At 36.0% G+C, this 13,625-nt stretch overlaps 1 protein-coding gene across 2 annotated transcripts in view; it reads left to right on the top strand.

The window, feature by feature from the left end:
- The window catches only part of LOC121735804, a 152,241-nt gene that overhangs the window by 100,655 nt on the left and 37,961 nt on the right, over window positions 1–13,625 (top strand). For both annotated transcript variants that reach the window (XM_042126765.1, XM_042126764.1), the window contains exon 7: window positions 10,466–10,650. In XM_042126765.1, the coding sequence (XP_041982699.1) occupies window positions 10,466–10,650 (185 nt within the window). The remainder of the gene's footprint in view (window positions 1–10,465; window positions 10,651–13,625) is intronic.

Below are 13,625 nucleotides of genomic sequence, written 5' to 3'. Positions count from 1 at the left end.
TCCCTATTTGACAATTTTCGAGAAAATGATAGTATAGTATATTATACATTGCCGGGTTCCTACAAAACACCCTTCCAATATATACGTATAGCCCGCTATGCAACTCTGATTCAGAGCACATTACATTAATTTTTTTTTAGAATTAAAAATAAATTTAAAAGAATTAATTGGTTTTAAGGCTAAGTTAGGACAAATAATAGCTGTTTCTTTGGCTTGTTTATCAATTTGCTCAAGCAGTGACATTTATTGGGGATGAAACATAGGGGTAGTTATAAGTTTCTGCAAAAAATAATTATAAATGTCCTTTTTTAGGGTGTTAAATGTCCACATAGAGTAGTAGCTACATTATAGACTCAATTTCAAACGTAATTTTCTACAAATTGGAGGTTTTCTCTATGGATTTTAAAAGCTTCTGAAGCTTCGAGTAAAAGTATTTATCAACTGGCTGATTTCAGAAAGCATTTAGAAGACGCTTTTAAGGTCCTGATCTGTAAAAAAATTGAAATTTCAATAAAATACAGCTATATAACTTACTAATGGCTGGTTGACAAAAGCGCAGTAATGACAGAAACTTTAAAAGCTCTAACAAAATGTTTCATGACCTATAATGAAGTCATATACCTAGAGCACCACAGGATAAACATTGGAAAAGATAATATTATATCAAAAACCGATTTATTAGCCATATAAGTATCTACTAAAAGTGTTTTAGTGGTGAGGGTTTTCATCTAGAAGTAAAGATCAATTAATTAAATTTTACTTGTAAAAAAAGCTCAGTTATCGTGTCCAGCTATACTTTTGGGCCTTTAAAAGGCCTTTCATGTATTTTTTGTAAAAAAAATCATTTAAAACTAAAAATAAATGCCTCAAACTAGCAATTTACCAATTTTTACAAAATTAGGAATATCAGAAAAATTTTTTTTTAGTAAGCTACATCTCTTACAAAGCTTTCTTTTCCTCATTGAGTGAGAGTGGGTAGAAATGTAAAATTCCTAGAATAACCAAAATATTTTTCATAGACCAGTAAAAAAGTAAGCTAAGACTAAAGAGGCCGATTATATAATTTTCTCATAGATATTATCAAATCTGAGACCAAATGTCGAAATATTAAGTATAATGAAGACCATGGACAAAGTTTAAGTCCAATAGGTCCAACAGCTCCAGCTGCAGCAGTTCACAAAAGGTCCAGGATGATAGTACCGACTTCACCTTTAATTCGACGAAGTGAAACTCGCTATACATAGAATTTCGTAGTGTGATTTCAGAGAAAGCGGCAATGTATAATCGGCTAAACGTATAGCTTAGGCATAACTATAGGTATGATATGAAAGCAGATTTGTCCAAATTATTATTCAGTCGCATGATTCAGATAGTTGACAATTAACAACTATTGCTAAAGTGTAACTTAGACCATTTTAAATATCTTAAATAACATTATTTAAAAACGTATCCTGTAAACCATCGACTTTGGTTTACCCTTTTCGATTTTATATATTATTTTTCTTGAAACATATAAAATAGTATTTTTTTATAAAAACTAGAAGAGTTTTTTAATAGTACAATACAGAAACCTCATTAAAATATGGAATAATTTTCGAGCTAGAATTTTTTAAAGTAAACGTATAGCCCGCTATTTAGGGTCGAATTAAGGGTTAAGAGGAAAAGCTAACACTGTTTTTCCATACAAACGTATTCCCCTGTTTTCTTCCTGGACAAATGCGTCTAGAGTCTAGACAAATGATTTTTTATACAATAATATGATATGTTATAGCTATGCCTCTACGTTCGATTTTTTCAAAATTTACCAATAAATAAATAAATATGACCCTTCAATCGCAAAAAATGAATGCCCCGTACCCCGCCTACACGGGTACGGTACGGGGGTACCTACATAAAACAAATTTTAAAGATCTTTAAGATAAAATCAAAACGTAGAGGCATAGACTCACTTTTCCTGAATATATTAAAAAAATAGATAGGCTCTATTTTAAAGGAGGAATCAGAGGGTTACGTTACCTTGATTTACTGTATCTGTCTCTATCATGATATACGCGCCGGCGCAGGGTGAAGCGTGATGGCAATAGTTTCTTCATTTAAATTCTTCTGCACCCGCGTTCCCTCAGTATGAGGAGATTACAGACAGACAATAATTATACATCTACTTCACATTTCTAATATTAATTAGTCTGGTTTTAAAAAAAATCTCTTTTTAAGAACAAAAGTACTTAATAAGTAATTACTTATTAAAGTGTGTTTTTTTTTTTATGAAATAAGGGGGCAAACGAGCAAACGGGTCACCTGATGGAAAGCAACTTCCGCCACCCATGGACACTCGCAGCATCAGAAGAGCTGCAAGTGCGTTGCCGGCACGGCGAGGGACTAGGGTACTAGGGGAGGGTAGGGAAGGGAAGGGAATAGTTGAGGGTAGGGAAGGGAATAGGGTAGGGGTTAGGGGACCGGGGCCTCCGGTAAACTCACTCACTCGGCGAAACACAGCGCAAGCGCTGTTTCACGCCGGTTTTCTGTGAGAACGTGGTATTTATCCGGTCGAGCCGGCCCATTCGTGCCGAAGCATGGCTCTCCCACGTATAGGTAGTTACTCACTTGTTTTCAGAATATCTATAATAAAATAGAAAATGCATTACAATATAATATTATGGACAGTATTTTATGGAATATCCGAAGGTTTTGTAGAACATAACATAAATATAGCACATTATACACTCTGTACAGCATTGAATGCAGTATGTATTATTGAAATAGAGTGAAACTGCGACAGGCAGCTGTAAAACAAATCTGTGGCATAAATGTGTCCTAACAGTTGTAGTGACTGACTTTCCTGTATTGTAAATGTTTACAAACATTGTATGCATTTTACATATTATAGGTGTCCATTTTTTTTCTATTAATAGTAGTTTTTGCCATCTTCAACAATAGTTATTTGTACAAGTTGATTTTTAATGCAGGTGTTACTTATTTTGAGCTTGTAATATCAAAACAATGATTATCTTCCATTCTAATACTAAAAAATTAAAAATGTAAAAGTGTGTCCATCTGTTACCTCTTCACGCCCAAACCACAGAACCGATTTTGCTGAAATTTGGTATAGAGATACTTTGAGACCCGGGAAAGGACATAGGATAGTTTTTATCCTGGAGAAATGTACGGTTCCTGAGCGGTAAACTAATTTTAGTGCAACGGAGTGTCATACGGGCATCATCTTGTTTAATATTAACTTTAAGACGTATTATCTTATATGTATAAAATTCTCGTGTCACAATGTTAGGCCGCGAACTCCTCCGAAACGGCTTTACTGATTTTAACCAAATTTTATATGCATATTCAGTAGGTCTGAGAATCGGCTACTGGGAACTTTTTATATTGATAAGTGCATTTGTTCATTATAGTGAATTATTACAACTCGAGACTGACGGCGACCATTGTTTGTACCATAGACTTAATATATAGTTTGTACGACGGGACGGGACGGCACGTTGCCATGATAACATACTTATTTAGCCACTTTAATAAAATAATAATATGCTCGAAATACTTGATATTATTATGGCAAAGCAACGTTTGCCGGGACAGCTAGTATTTTTATCTTATAATAACAAAATAAGCAGTAAGGTCATATTCAGCTAACGAAAACTGGACCAGTAAAACTTCACTTCACGTTAACTACGTAAAGTGTTACTAGTTAAAAGCCGAGCTTTGTAAGGGCTCGCGTCGTCATACCTTGACTTGCTGATGATGACACATCTACATATAAATAAAAATTACTATGACAAAGCACAAATTAATAGACGTGATAGTTTTTCCGTAAAGTGTACCACAAACTGTAGGTACAGGTTTAGGATTAATATAGATATTAATAATTTAATAAATAAGATAATATAATTTTAGGCGTAGTTTAGTATAGTGTCACGCACACAAGTAACTAAACTACGCCTTACATTATACGACAAGCTGTTATTTGTGATACTCTACATATCAAAAAAAGTTTAATATTGCTATGCTTATAAATACAGCCTCCCTTTTTGTTTATCTTTCTGTTTCATTTTTTATCCGTCTAAGATTTGCACACAAAGATTTCTCATGCGTGATGTTTAAGAATCGTAAAACATACCGTTAGAACTAAAGCGGATTCGGTAGGTGTGTCCTGACGTAAGAGTCGTGACCGACCCGACGTGAGTGCTGTGACCGATCTGATGAAACATTTGCTTCATAGCTACCAAAATATTGATGAGTGCAGAGATTAATTACACTTTCAATTTTTAGTATTGCAATTAGTAGTAATTCAGAATTATCTAATAATGGACGTGCGGAGAGCTTCCACCCAAATTTTGATGTCAATTGAGATCGATTCGAGTGATTGATTTCAAATGAGGTCAGATATGTAGGAGTTTTTTCTATACAGTTTCTCAAGTGTTTACAAAAGGACTTTCATTTCAAATGCAGATAAATTGACATGACTATCGAGAGATCACAGGATGAACTTTTTACATACCCACGCCACGCATGGATCATCATTCTTGACGCCGGTTCTTCTCGCCGGGTTAGTTCCCAAACCAATGGTAACCACGTTCAGCAATCATTTGAATAAATATTATATATTATAGTTATATTTAAAAAAAAGATTTGGTGTTTCGGCGCTGCTACTTTCACACTGAACACTCTACAAGGAACACGTACAGACCCTGAAGTATTATCACAGTTTAGTATTGTTACACCCTGTAGATGGTCTTATATAGACGGTCTATAAAGGTATGGTGGTCTATAAAGATGGTCTTTCGAGGTAGTGAATCGAACCTACGATCCGTAGTTGAAAGCCTTGCTCTAAGTCTGTAAACCATTGAGGCGTTACATAGCATGATATGTTATGGCGCCAGCATCCCATAGGGCGTAGATTAAATCAATAAATTAATTCACTTTGACGATTGCAAACACTAAATCAAAACCGTATCACAATAACTCTCGCTGTGATCAACACTCAAGGAAACACCCTATTTCTAAAATTTCACTTGGCTGTGACATTTTATGTAAAGTAACAATTTCGGACCTTATTCTCATAATCATAAGGTCGATGTACCAGAAATATTTCAGTGACAGTATAATGTAATCAGCATAAACACGAACCATATTCCATTAAGTTAAAGTTATGAAGTTCAGAAATGTCGTTGGTTTCGTTACTAATGGTAACTGCAATGTTTTAGACGTGTGGTTATTTGCTTTTACGTAATATTCGTATTATCTTCTTGAAGTTTTCAGTGAAGTTATAATCGTTAATATTATTTGAGTTTCTGATGACTTTATTGTAAGCGCTTTTCACTCCATTATTGGCCAACGGTTTAGTATAGTGCTTATCTAGTACCAAAGTTAAAGTATAAGTACTAACATGCAAAATTTTAATAACATTAGTTCAATAGTTCTTGCATGAAAAAGAAACAAACATACACGTTCAAAACTAAATTAGAACCGTACCTTTAGCTTCTTACGCAAAACCTAAAAAGTAATTCTGTAAAGGAAATTGTCATGGGTTCATTAAATTAGTTTCGAATTTAGGACAAGATCAAGCATCATTTCAATTACATTGTAACCGCTATCGAACCAAGAAATGTTTACTGTTTCCGATACGATCGTTTTAATTTATTTGACAAAAAAATATTTATGCAAACAATTCGTGTACCTACCACTTCGTTAAAAATGTCTAATATTATAATAAATTAGACTTACGAATTTTAAAAAACTCTTAGTAATTTGTTGAAAAATAAATGGCCTATATACTCAATACTCATGATGTAGTTAGTCACACCCTGACTACCGTGTCAGTAAACGGTCTTGAATATTTTTTAAAATAATTATATTTGTCATTTAATGATTTCTTATATTTACAAGAACACCATAAAATTTGTAAGTTCTAAAAAATATAATTATTATCTAGCTTTCCTGCAGAGTGTAGAATAATGAGATAGAACAGCTTAGTACTCCAAAATCGTAAGTCGCATCGTATCGCCTAAAAGACCGAAATCACCGAAACCATTTATCATGTCTCCTTATCAACGTTAATTGTCAAAATTCGATACAATTGACATCTTACTCATTGACCGGACTGGTATAACTATAGACTGGTACCACAGACTGGTACTATATTAGGTACGGATCGAACTAAATGGTCAACTGGTCTTTTGTTCGCTGATGTAATGGATTGGAATGTGCCGTTTTGATTTTAATCGACGATTCCAAGTCTATTATCAGCTTTCGGGTAGGAAGATTGAGATCTGATGGGATTCTTGGAGATAAATATTCTGAAATATAATTTGACAATGATGAAGCCTTGGTTATATCCTTCATACACAGAATCAAAATAATATATTATTTTCGCAATAATTTGAAAAATACGTAGTTTTTCCGACTTTCTCGCCACGTAATTAACGATATCTAGATAACTTTCCTCCTAATATACTCCTTTCCTCCTTTCCTGGATTCCTACGAACATTAATTCAAGACTAAAAGAAAAAAAACCGTGCGTTTTTCGCGTATTTTTCTGCCGCGCACTGTAAAAGTCTGGAACGAACTGTCACCAGCAGTATTTCCGGACCTATACGACCTGCAAACCTTCAAGAAGAGAGCGTACTCTTTCACAAAAGGCCGGCAACACGCCCGCAGCTCTTCTGATGTTGCGAGTGTCCATGAACGACGGTAGTTGCTTCCCATCAGGTGACCCATTTGCTAGTTTGCCACCTTACTCAATAAAAAAAATTACCAAATCAGTTCAGCCATTCTCGAGTTTTACCAAAACTAACAAAATTTAAAATTGATTTTTATCTCTATAGATTTAATAATTAAGAAGGGTCATTACGCATTACGAGCGTGTTTATCATAACATTCAGTTGGAGCATCAAGAGATGACAGGAAGACCAAACTATCTTGTTTGACGACCTCTGTGGCTCAGTGGTGAGCGCGTCGGTAGCTCAAGCCGGGGGTCGCGGGTTCGAATCCCGCCGACGGAACAAAAAGTTTTCAATGTTCCCGGGTCTGGATGTGTATTAAATATGTGTATGATATAATAAAAATCTTAAATATATGTATAGTATAAAAGTATTAAATATATTTCCGTTGTCTGGTACCTGTAACACAAGTCCTTTAGGTACTTAGCACGGAGCTAGACTGACGTGGTGTGAAGCGTCCATAGATATTATTATTATTTACAATATTAGTGTGGACACAGAATACATATTAAAATTTGGTGTGGATAATATCATATGAAACTTGAGACAAATTCCTAACCCGCCGTTAAACTAATCACAGTTAAGTAGGAGTTGACATTTCCACAATCGTCTAAACTAATCTCTGTGGGAATCGCTGATTAGCCGTTGACACTTCCTATTGTAAGACCCGTCTTTATTGACTTTTTGTTTAGGTATACGATTATTGATCATTATCTATTTTGACAGGGTATTTATGAAAGGTGGTCTTTCCATGTTTACAAACATTAAAAACATTAACCTTTATTTGAAAAAAAAAACCTAAACATATTAACATGGGCGTACCGAGGGGGGGGGGCAGGGGGGGCAGTGGCCCCAGCCCCGGATCATGTTGACGTTCCTACTAAGTATATTATCTAGTACTTTTATCTATAAAAATTAAAAATTAAGAACGAATTTTTGCCATTTGTTTGCAATACAATATTTTTACAACTAAAAATTATATTTTTTTATTCTTTATAAACACATAGCTTATGAAAAATCTGATTTGCCCCCCCCCCCTGACCCAGAACCTGGGTGATTTGCCCCCTCCCTGACACCAGAACCTGGGTAATTTGCCCCCCCCGGCCCAGAACCTGGGTACGCCCACGCATATTAACATATATCAGCAGAGCAAAGACAGCAGCTGTACAGGGTCTGCTTTATTTACAAGGTATTTCCAAACTCATATTATAAATGTGAAAGTGTGTCTGTCTGTCTGTCCGTCTGTCTGTCTGTTACCTCTTCAAGCCCAAACCGCTGAACCGATTTGGCCAAAATTTGGCATTTTTGAGATACTTTGAGTCCCGGGAAAGGACATGGGATACTTTTTGTCTCAGAAAAATGTACAGTCCCCCGCGATAAACGAGTTTTGGCGCAACGGAGTTGTGGGCGTCATCTAGTTTCTGATATATTAAAAAACGCCATAATAAAAATAATAAAGACATAAAACCTTGATCGCTATGTTATTAATATCATTATTATTTACAGGGTATAGCTCAAAATTGTTTTAAGCAACTAATTTTATTGGACGAAACGAGACTTTTCCTGTAACAAGCTATACCCAGCAAAAACATACAAAAGGACAATCAAAACACATTTATATCTTTTTATGAGTCACATTAATATTTTTTCGTGTCAGAAATGATAAACGAGGCCATCCTAGCAAAAAGCTCAATCGATTGTATTGCATAAGGCTTTACTCAAGCTGCGAGATCAATAAATGTACCAAGGCCTCGGACCCGGATTGAAGATAGCATATAAAATATAGTATGTTAGAATAATATTATGCTTTGAATATGAAGAGCGGTGCGGTTTGTCTGTCTATCAATGCAAGTCTATCAATTCAAAGTATATCTTCTTATCTAACAAATAAAGTTTAGTTTAAGCTCGAGAACTACATAGATAAATGTATTGAAACACAAAGAATATGCGGACAATATGACAGTAGTGGTTTTTTGATGCCCCAATATCAAAAACTACTGGTGCGATTGAAAAATACATGCTTTAGTTGGATAGTCCATTTCTTGAGAAAGGTTTAAGGCTATATTTAACATCACGCTGCGACCAAAAACAGCGAAGAATCAGTTGATTAATAACGCGGTAAAGAAACGAATGAAGTTATTCTGAATCTTTTTAATAAAAAAAATAAACGCAACAGACATCTGTGAATTTCTCCGGTTAAAGTTAAGGTTAATGTAACAGCTAAAGGACGCCTTATTTAACTATAACCATAACTTTAACTTTAACCACGCCTCTGGTGCAACCCAACCTTAATTTTTTTTTCGTTTAGTATAATTTTGTATCCAAAAAAGTAAATCGTATGTTTTGTGCTATATCAGTGCCCAGATAAACCGATCCGATTTATGGCGCACTTGTTTTATGTTGTAAAAAAAACTGTGTTTATAATGATAAATAAATTGAAAAAAAAATGTGACGAGTACGAAGTCGGGAGCTACATCTAGACTAGTATTAAACTGCTATCGCTAAGCTTACTGACATTAAACTCCTATGGCAGACCTCGTGAACTATGAACTATCTATTGTGGCTCAAAAGTTTGAGTAACCGCCCACCGCGCTTTCGTCGAGACGTCGTTTAGCATAACCTTTGGAACGCCTTCTGATTTACGAATGTAAATGTCTTATTTTGTTCTTTAAGTACAATAATTCAATTCAATTTAATCGATGTTCAACATTTTAAAGTACATACGAGTCCTAAAAATTCCAAATATTCTGACATACATCTCTCAATTATTAAGTTAGCACCAACTTTAAATGAGGTTTAGGGGAATTATAAAAAAATAAAAATATCCACAGCCGAATATACAGTGTGTAACAAAAATAAGTGATATACTTAAAGGTGTGTGTGTGTTCCTTGTAGAGAGAAAGTAGCAGCTATGAAAGACGAAAAAATTTTTTCACTTTTGTATGGGCAAGGGCCCGAGCGTCACGAGTTTCCCCATACAAAAGTGATAAAAAATTTTGGTTTTTCAGCGCTGCTACTTTCACAGTGAACTCTCTACAAGGAACACGTACACACCCTAAAGTATTATCACTTATTTTTGTTACACCCTGTATAACCTCCTCGTTTTTTTGGAAACTTATTTAAAAATAAGAATAATTTAACAATTATTTTTTTACTCCACTTAAGAATTTAATTATTGTGTGGATATAACTTAATTTTTTTTTTGTTTAATATTATAAAAAGAGCCATTCAATTATGGATTAGGTAGCCCAACACCGGAAACATAGTCTATCAATGTAATACGTCTCTTCTTGTCTATTAAATAAAGTTTAGTTTTTAATGGGTAATAAAAAACTAATTTAGCAATGACAAGTGACTTTTTTTTATGAAGTAGGTATATTGTATTAAGTATAACAAAAATTTTTTTTCCCGTGGTGCTTCCCCCTTTGTTCGGACATCAATGTCATTACAATTTGGCTGTCTCCCGCTTTGCTTGGGGAGGGAAATTGGATATCTCCTACTCCTCCTACATTTCTTCTGATTAATTTCGTTGCGGGTCCCAAGACAGATTTAGCTTGTCCCTCGGGCATCCCTGAGATCATATCAAAGGGTTTTCGTGGTAGGTTACCACTGTTGATCCTGGCGACACAGGAGTTGCAGTGGTGGGAATGTGTGGTGGGCCTTTTGCCCGATAAAAAAAAAAGACAAGTGACTGATCTTTAGAAGGTTTTATCTATTTATTTTTTCTTCCCCAGGTCGTTCTAGTCCGTGGCCACTACGTATCCTACCTGCCGCTGTGTAGCCGCAACGAGCCGGTCTTCCTGGCAGCGTGCACCCCGCTCGCCATGCCAGAGACCAGAGAGTGTGTGGTGCATGGTGCCACCAACGTGTTCACAACCGTCCACGCCATGGATATGAAGATATTGCATATAGATAGCAAGTAAGTTGGCAACACCATGTTACTTCTGCCAAATAACTGGGCAACACCACGTTACTGGTGCCAAGTAGGTTGGCAATGCGCCAACTAGAGCTAGTACTAGCAGTGTGCACCCCTCGTCATGCCAGTAAGCAAGTAAGCAAAGCAAGTAAGTTGGTAAAATGGTGGCAAGTAGTTAGCAAAGTGTGTGTAACACCGTGATAACACCATATTACTAGTGTCAAGTAAGTATTGGCCATGCCTAGTACATACTTTAAGGCCAATACGTCCAGTCTTACTAGCACCCTGCACGCCAGTCGCTATGCCAAGATGTTGCATACAGCAAGTAAGTTGACAGTACCATGTTTTTGGTGCCAAATAACTTGGCAAACGCTCAAGCTATGGATATTTTCCCTAATTATAGCTAATCAAAAAACCTACGTTCTATTTTCAATCTGGAAACCTCTCTTAGAACAGTTTATTTTAACATCATACAAAAAACAACAATTGCTAACGACGTAGTTGTGTTGACAGCTTAATTTAGCACCATAATAAAATTAATTAAAGCAATACGTTACTTACAATAAGACTATGTTACACAAGAGTTTTTACACTTTTGTGTAGCACAACCTTGAGCGTATAATATGTTACATAGACATTAATGCATACGATTTACGAAGCAGCCTTGCCGTCATAAAGAGAGAAGATACTTCCTAGTGGTGAAGGTTAAACCTAACTATGATAGGGTTTACACGTCTAACTAATGTTATTATTAATGCAAGAGTGTCTCTGTCTCGTCGTCTGTCTTATTTTGTTATGAAATAAGGGGGCAAACGAGCAAATGGGTCACCTGATGGATAGCAACTTCCGTCACCCATGGACACTCGCAGTATCAGAAGAGAAGTTGCGTTGCCGGCCTTTTAAGAGGGAATAGGGTAATAGGGGAGGGTAGGTAAGGGAAGGGAAGGAAATAGGGGAGGGCAGGGAAGGGTAACGGTAAACTCACTCACTCGGTGAAACACTGTTTCACGCCGGTTTTCTGTGAGAACGTGGTATTTCTCTGGTCGAGCCGGCCCATTCGTGCCGAAGCATGGCTCTCCCACGTTAAATCTATTACCACTTCACGCTTAACGATTTTAATTAAATTAGGTATTTGAATGGGTAAGGACACACATCCTATTAAGACGCTCCCCCTGCCGAAATGCCGTAATTTACCGTTTTTAGAGCCTTATTAACTCATAATTCGAAAGGTACAAAATTATAATAAAAATACAGCAATAATCTTCAGTATATTCAGAACGCTCCTTTCATTGTTATTAATTTCCTATTTTTGTTTTTTATACTCATGATAGCAGCTTCAAAATAGTACCAATTTATTTAAATTCAAGCATACGTCATTCAGTATCTCCCTACTCCTAGTATTTACAAATTACGGTTATTTGAATACACGCCAATAGATCGACAATTTCATTAACTACATACGTCTGGACGTTTGATTTTTTAGGTCAATTTTGAACTAAGATAAGTAAAAAAATAGGATTTTGGCGCGATCTCGGCAACGCGGTAAATGTATGGTCAAGGTCGTTTGCTCAGGGGATGGCCTTAAATACTATTAGAAGTTTTTGTTGAGGAAAAACGTTGCCGCTTTTGGCAGTTTAGCTTTATTGCCAGTACAATGAATGTTGCATCAAATGTTGTAAAATTAAATAAAGGTTTTAACGAGGTTCATTTTCAATGTCCTGAACAGATTTCGATGTAATTTGGATATTACATTTTTTTGTCCGGAAAATTACAAGGGATAAAGTGTTTATTATAAAGCGTAGATAGAGTACCTATGGGATAATATTTTTGAAATACATAGTCGCAGGACTTATTCTATATTTACTACTATATTTTCAAGATCGTAAAGGACTAAAGATACATTGTCACATCACTCAACATTTTAATGTTATTCATACAAGTCATTGTGAAACCACTGTTACACTTTACAGCTACTGTTTCTACTCAATACAGTCTTACATGACGTGTTTTTACGTATGGAAATGTGTAAGGTACATATTGTGTTTAACCATACATACTGATATTATAAATCCGAAAGTAAGTCCATTTGTATTTTGCCTCTTGACTTTATTTCATAAAGATTTTTAGACAAACTCCATAAATACGTGGGAGAGCCATTCGGCACGAATGGGCCGGCTCGACCGGAGAAATACCACGTTCTCACAGAAAACCGGCGTGAAACAGCGCTTGCGCTGTGTTTCGCCGAGTGAGTGAGTTTACCGGAGGCCCAATCCCCTACCCTATTCCCTTCCCTACCCTTCCCTATTCCCTTCCCATCCCTACCCTCCCCTATTACCCTATTCCCTCTTAAAAGGCCGGCAACGCACCTGCAGCTCTTCTGAAGCTGCGAGTGTCCATGGGCGACGAAAGTTGCTTTCCATCAGGTGACCCGTTTGCTCGTTTGCCCCCTTATAACATAAAAAAAAAGAATTATGTTCAAATTATTACGAGTGCACTGATGAAAATTTTAACTAACTTTTGACTCTTTTCAAGATTTTTTGACTCGAATTTTGTACAATTTGAAGTGCTCCGAATTTTTCCCTTGTTGACGTGGCCTTTCCATCAGGTGACCCGTTTGCTCGTTTGCCCCCTTATTTCATTAAAAAAAACTGTCAAACTACATTAAATTATTGTTGAGTAATCATCAGTGCAAACATCTTGTCGATATCCTAACAAACATTATGAATACTCTTGAATATCTATGTGTAATGTTTACGGTCACCAGTCACACGGTTAAAACGATTCAGATAGACATGGAGAGACAAAGCATTCATTCGAGTGAACAATCATTCGAGTGAAACTTTTGACTGCCGATATAAGCTTTACTTAGGGCCTGTTTCAACACTTTCTGATAAAGTGCCGGATAAGCTATCCACAACTTTTTTGACAGATTCTCCATACTCTATCTGTCAAGTTAAGTGGTGGATAGCCTATCCAGC

The sequence above is a fragment of the Aricia agestis genome, chromosome 18 (genome assembly GCF_905147365.1).
Source record: "Aricia agestis chromosome 18, ilAriAges1.1, whole genome shotgun sequence".
NCBI classification, from domain to species: Eukaryota; Metazoa; Arthropoda; class Insecta; order Lepidoptera; family Lycaenidae; genus Aricia; species Aricia agestis.
This window is presented reverse-complemented; position numbering and strand designations above follow the sequence as displayed.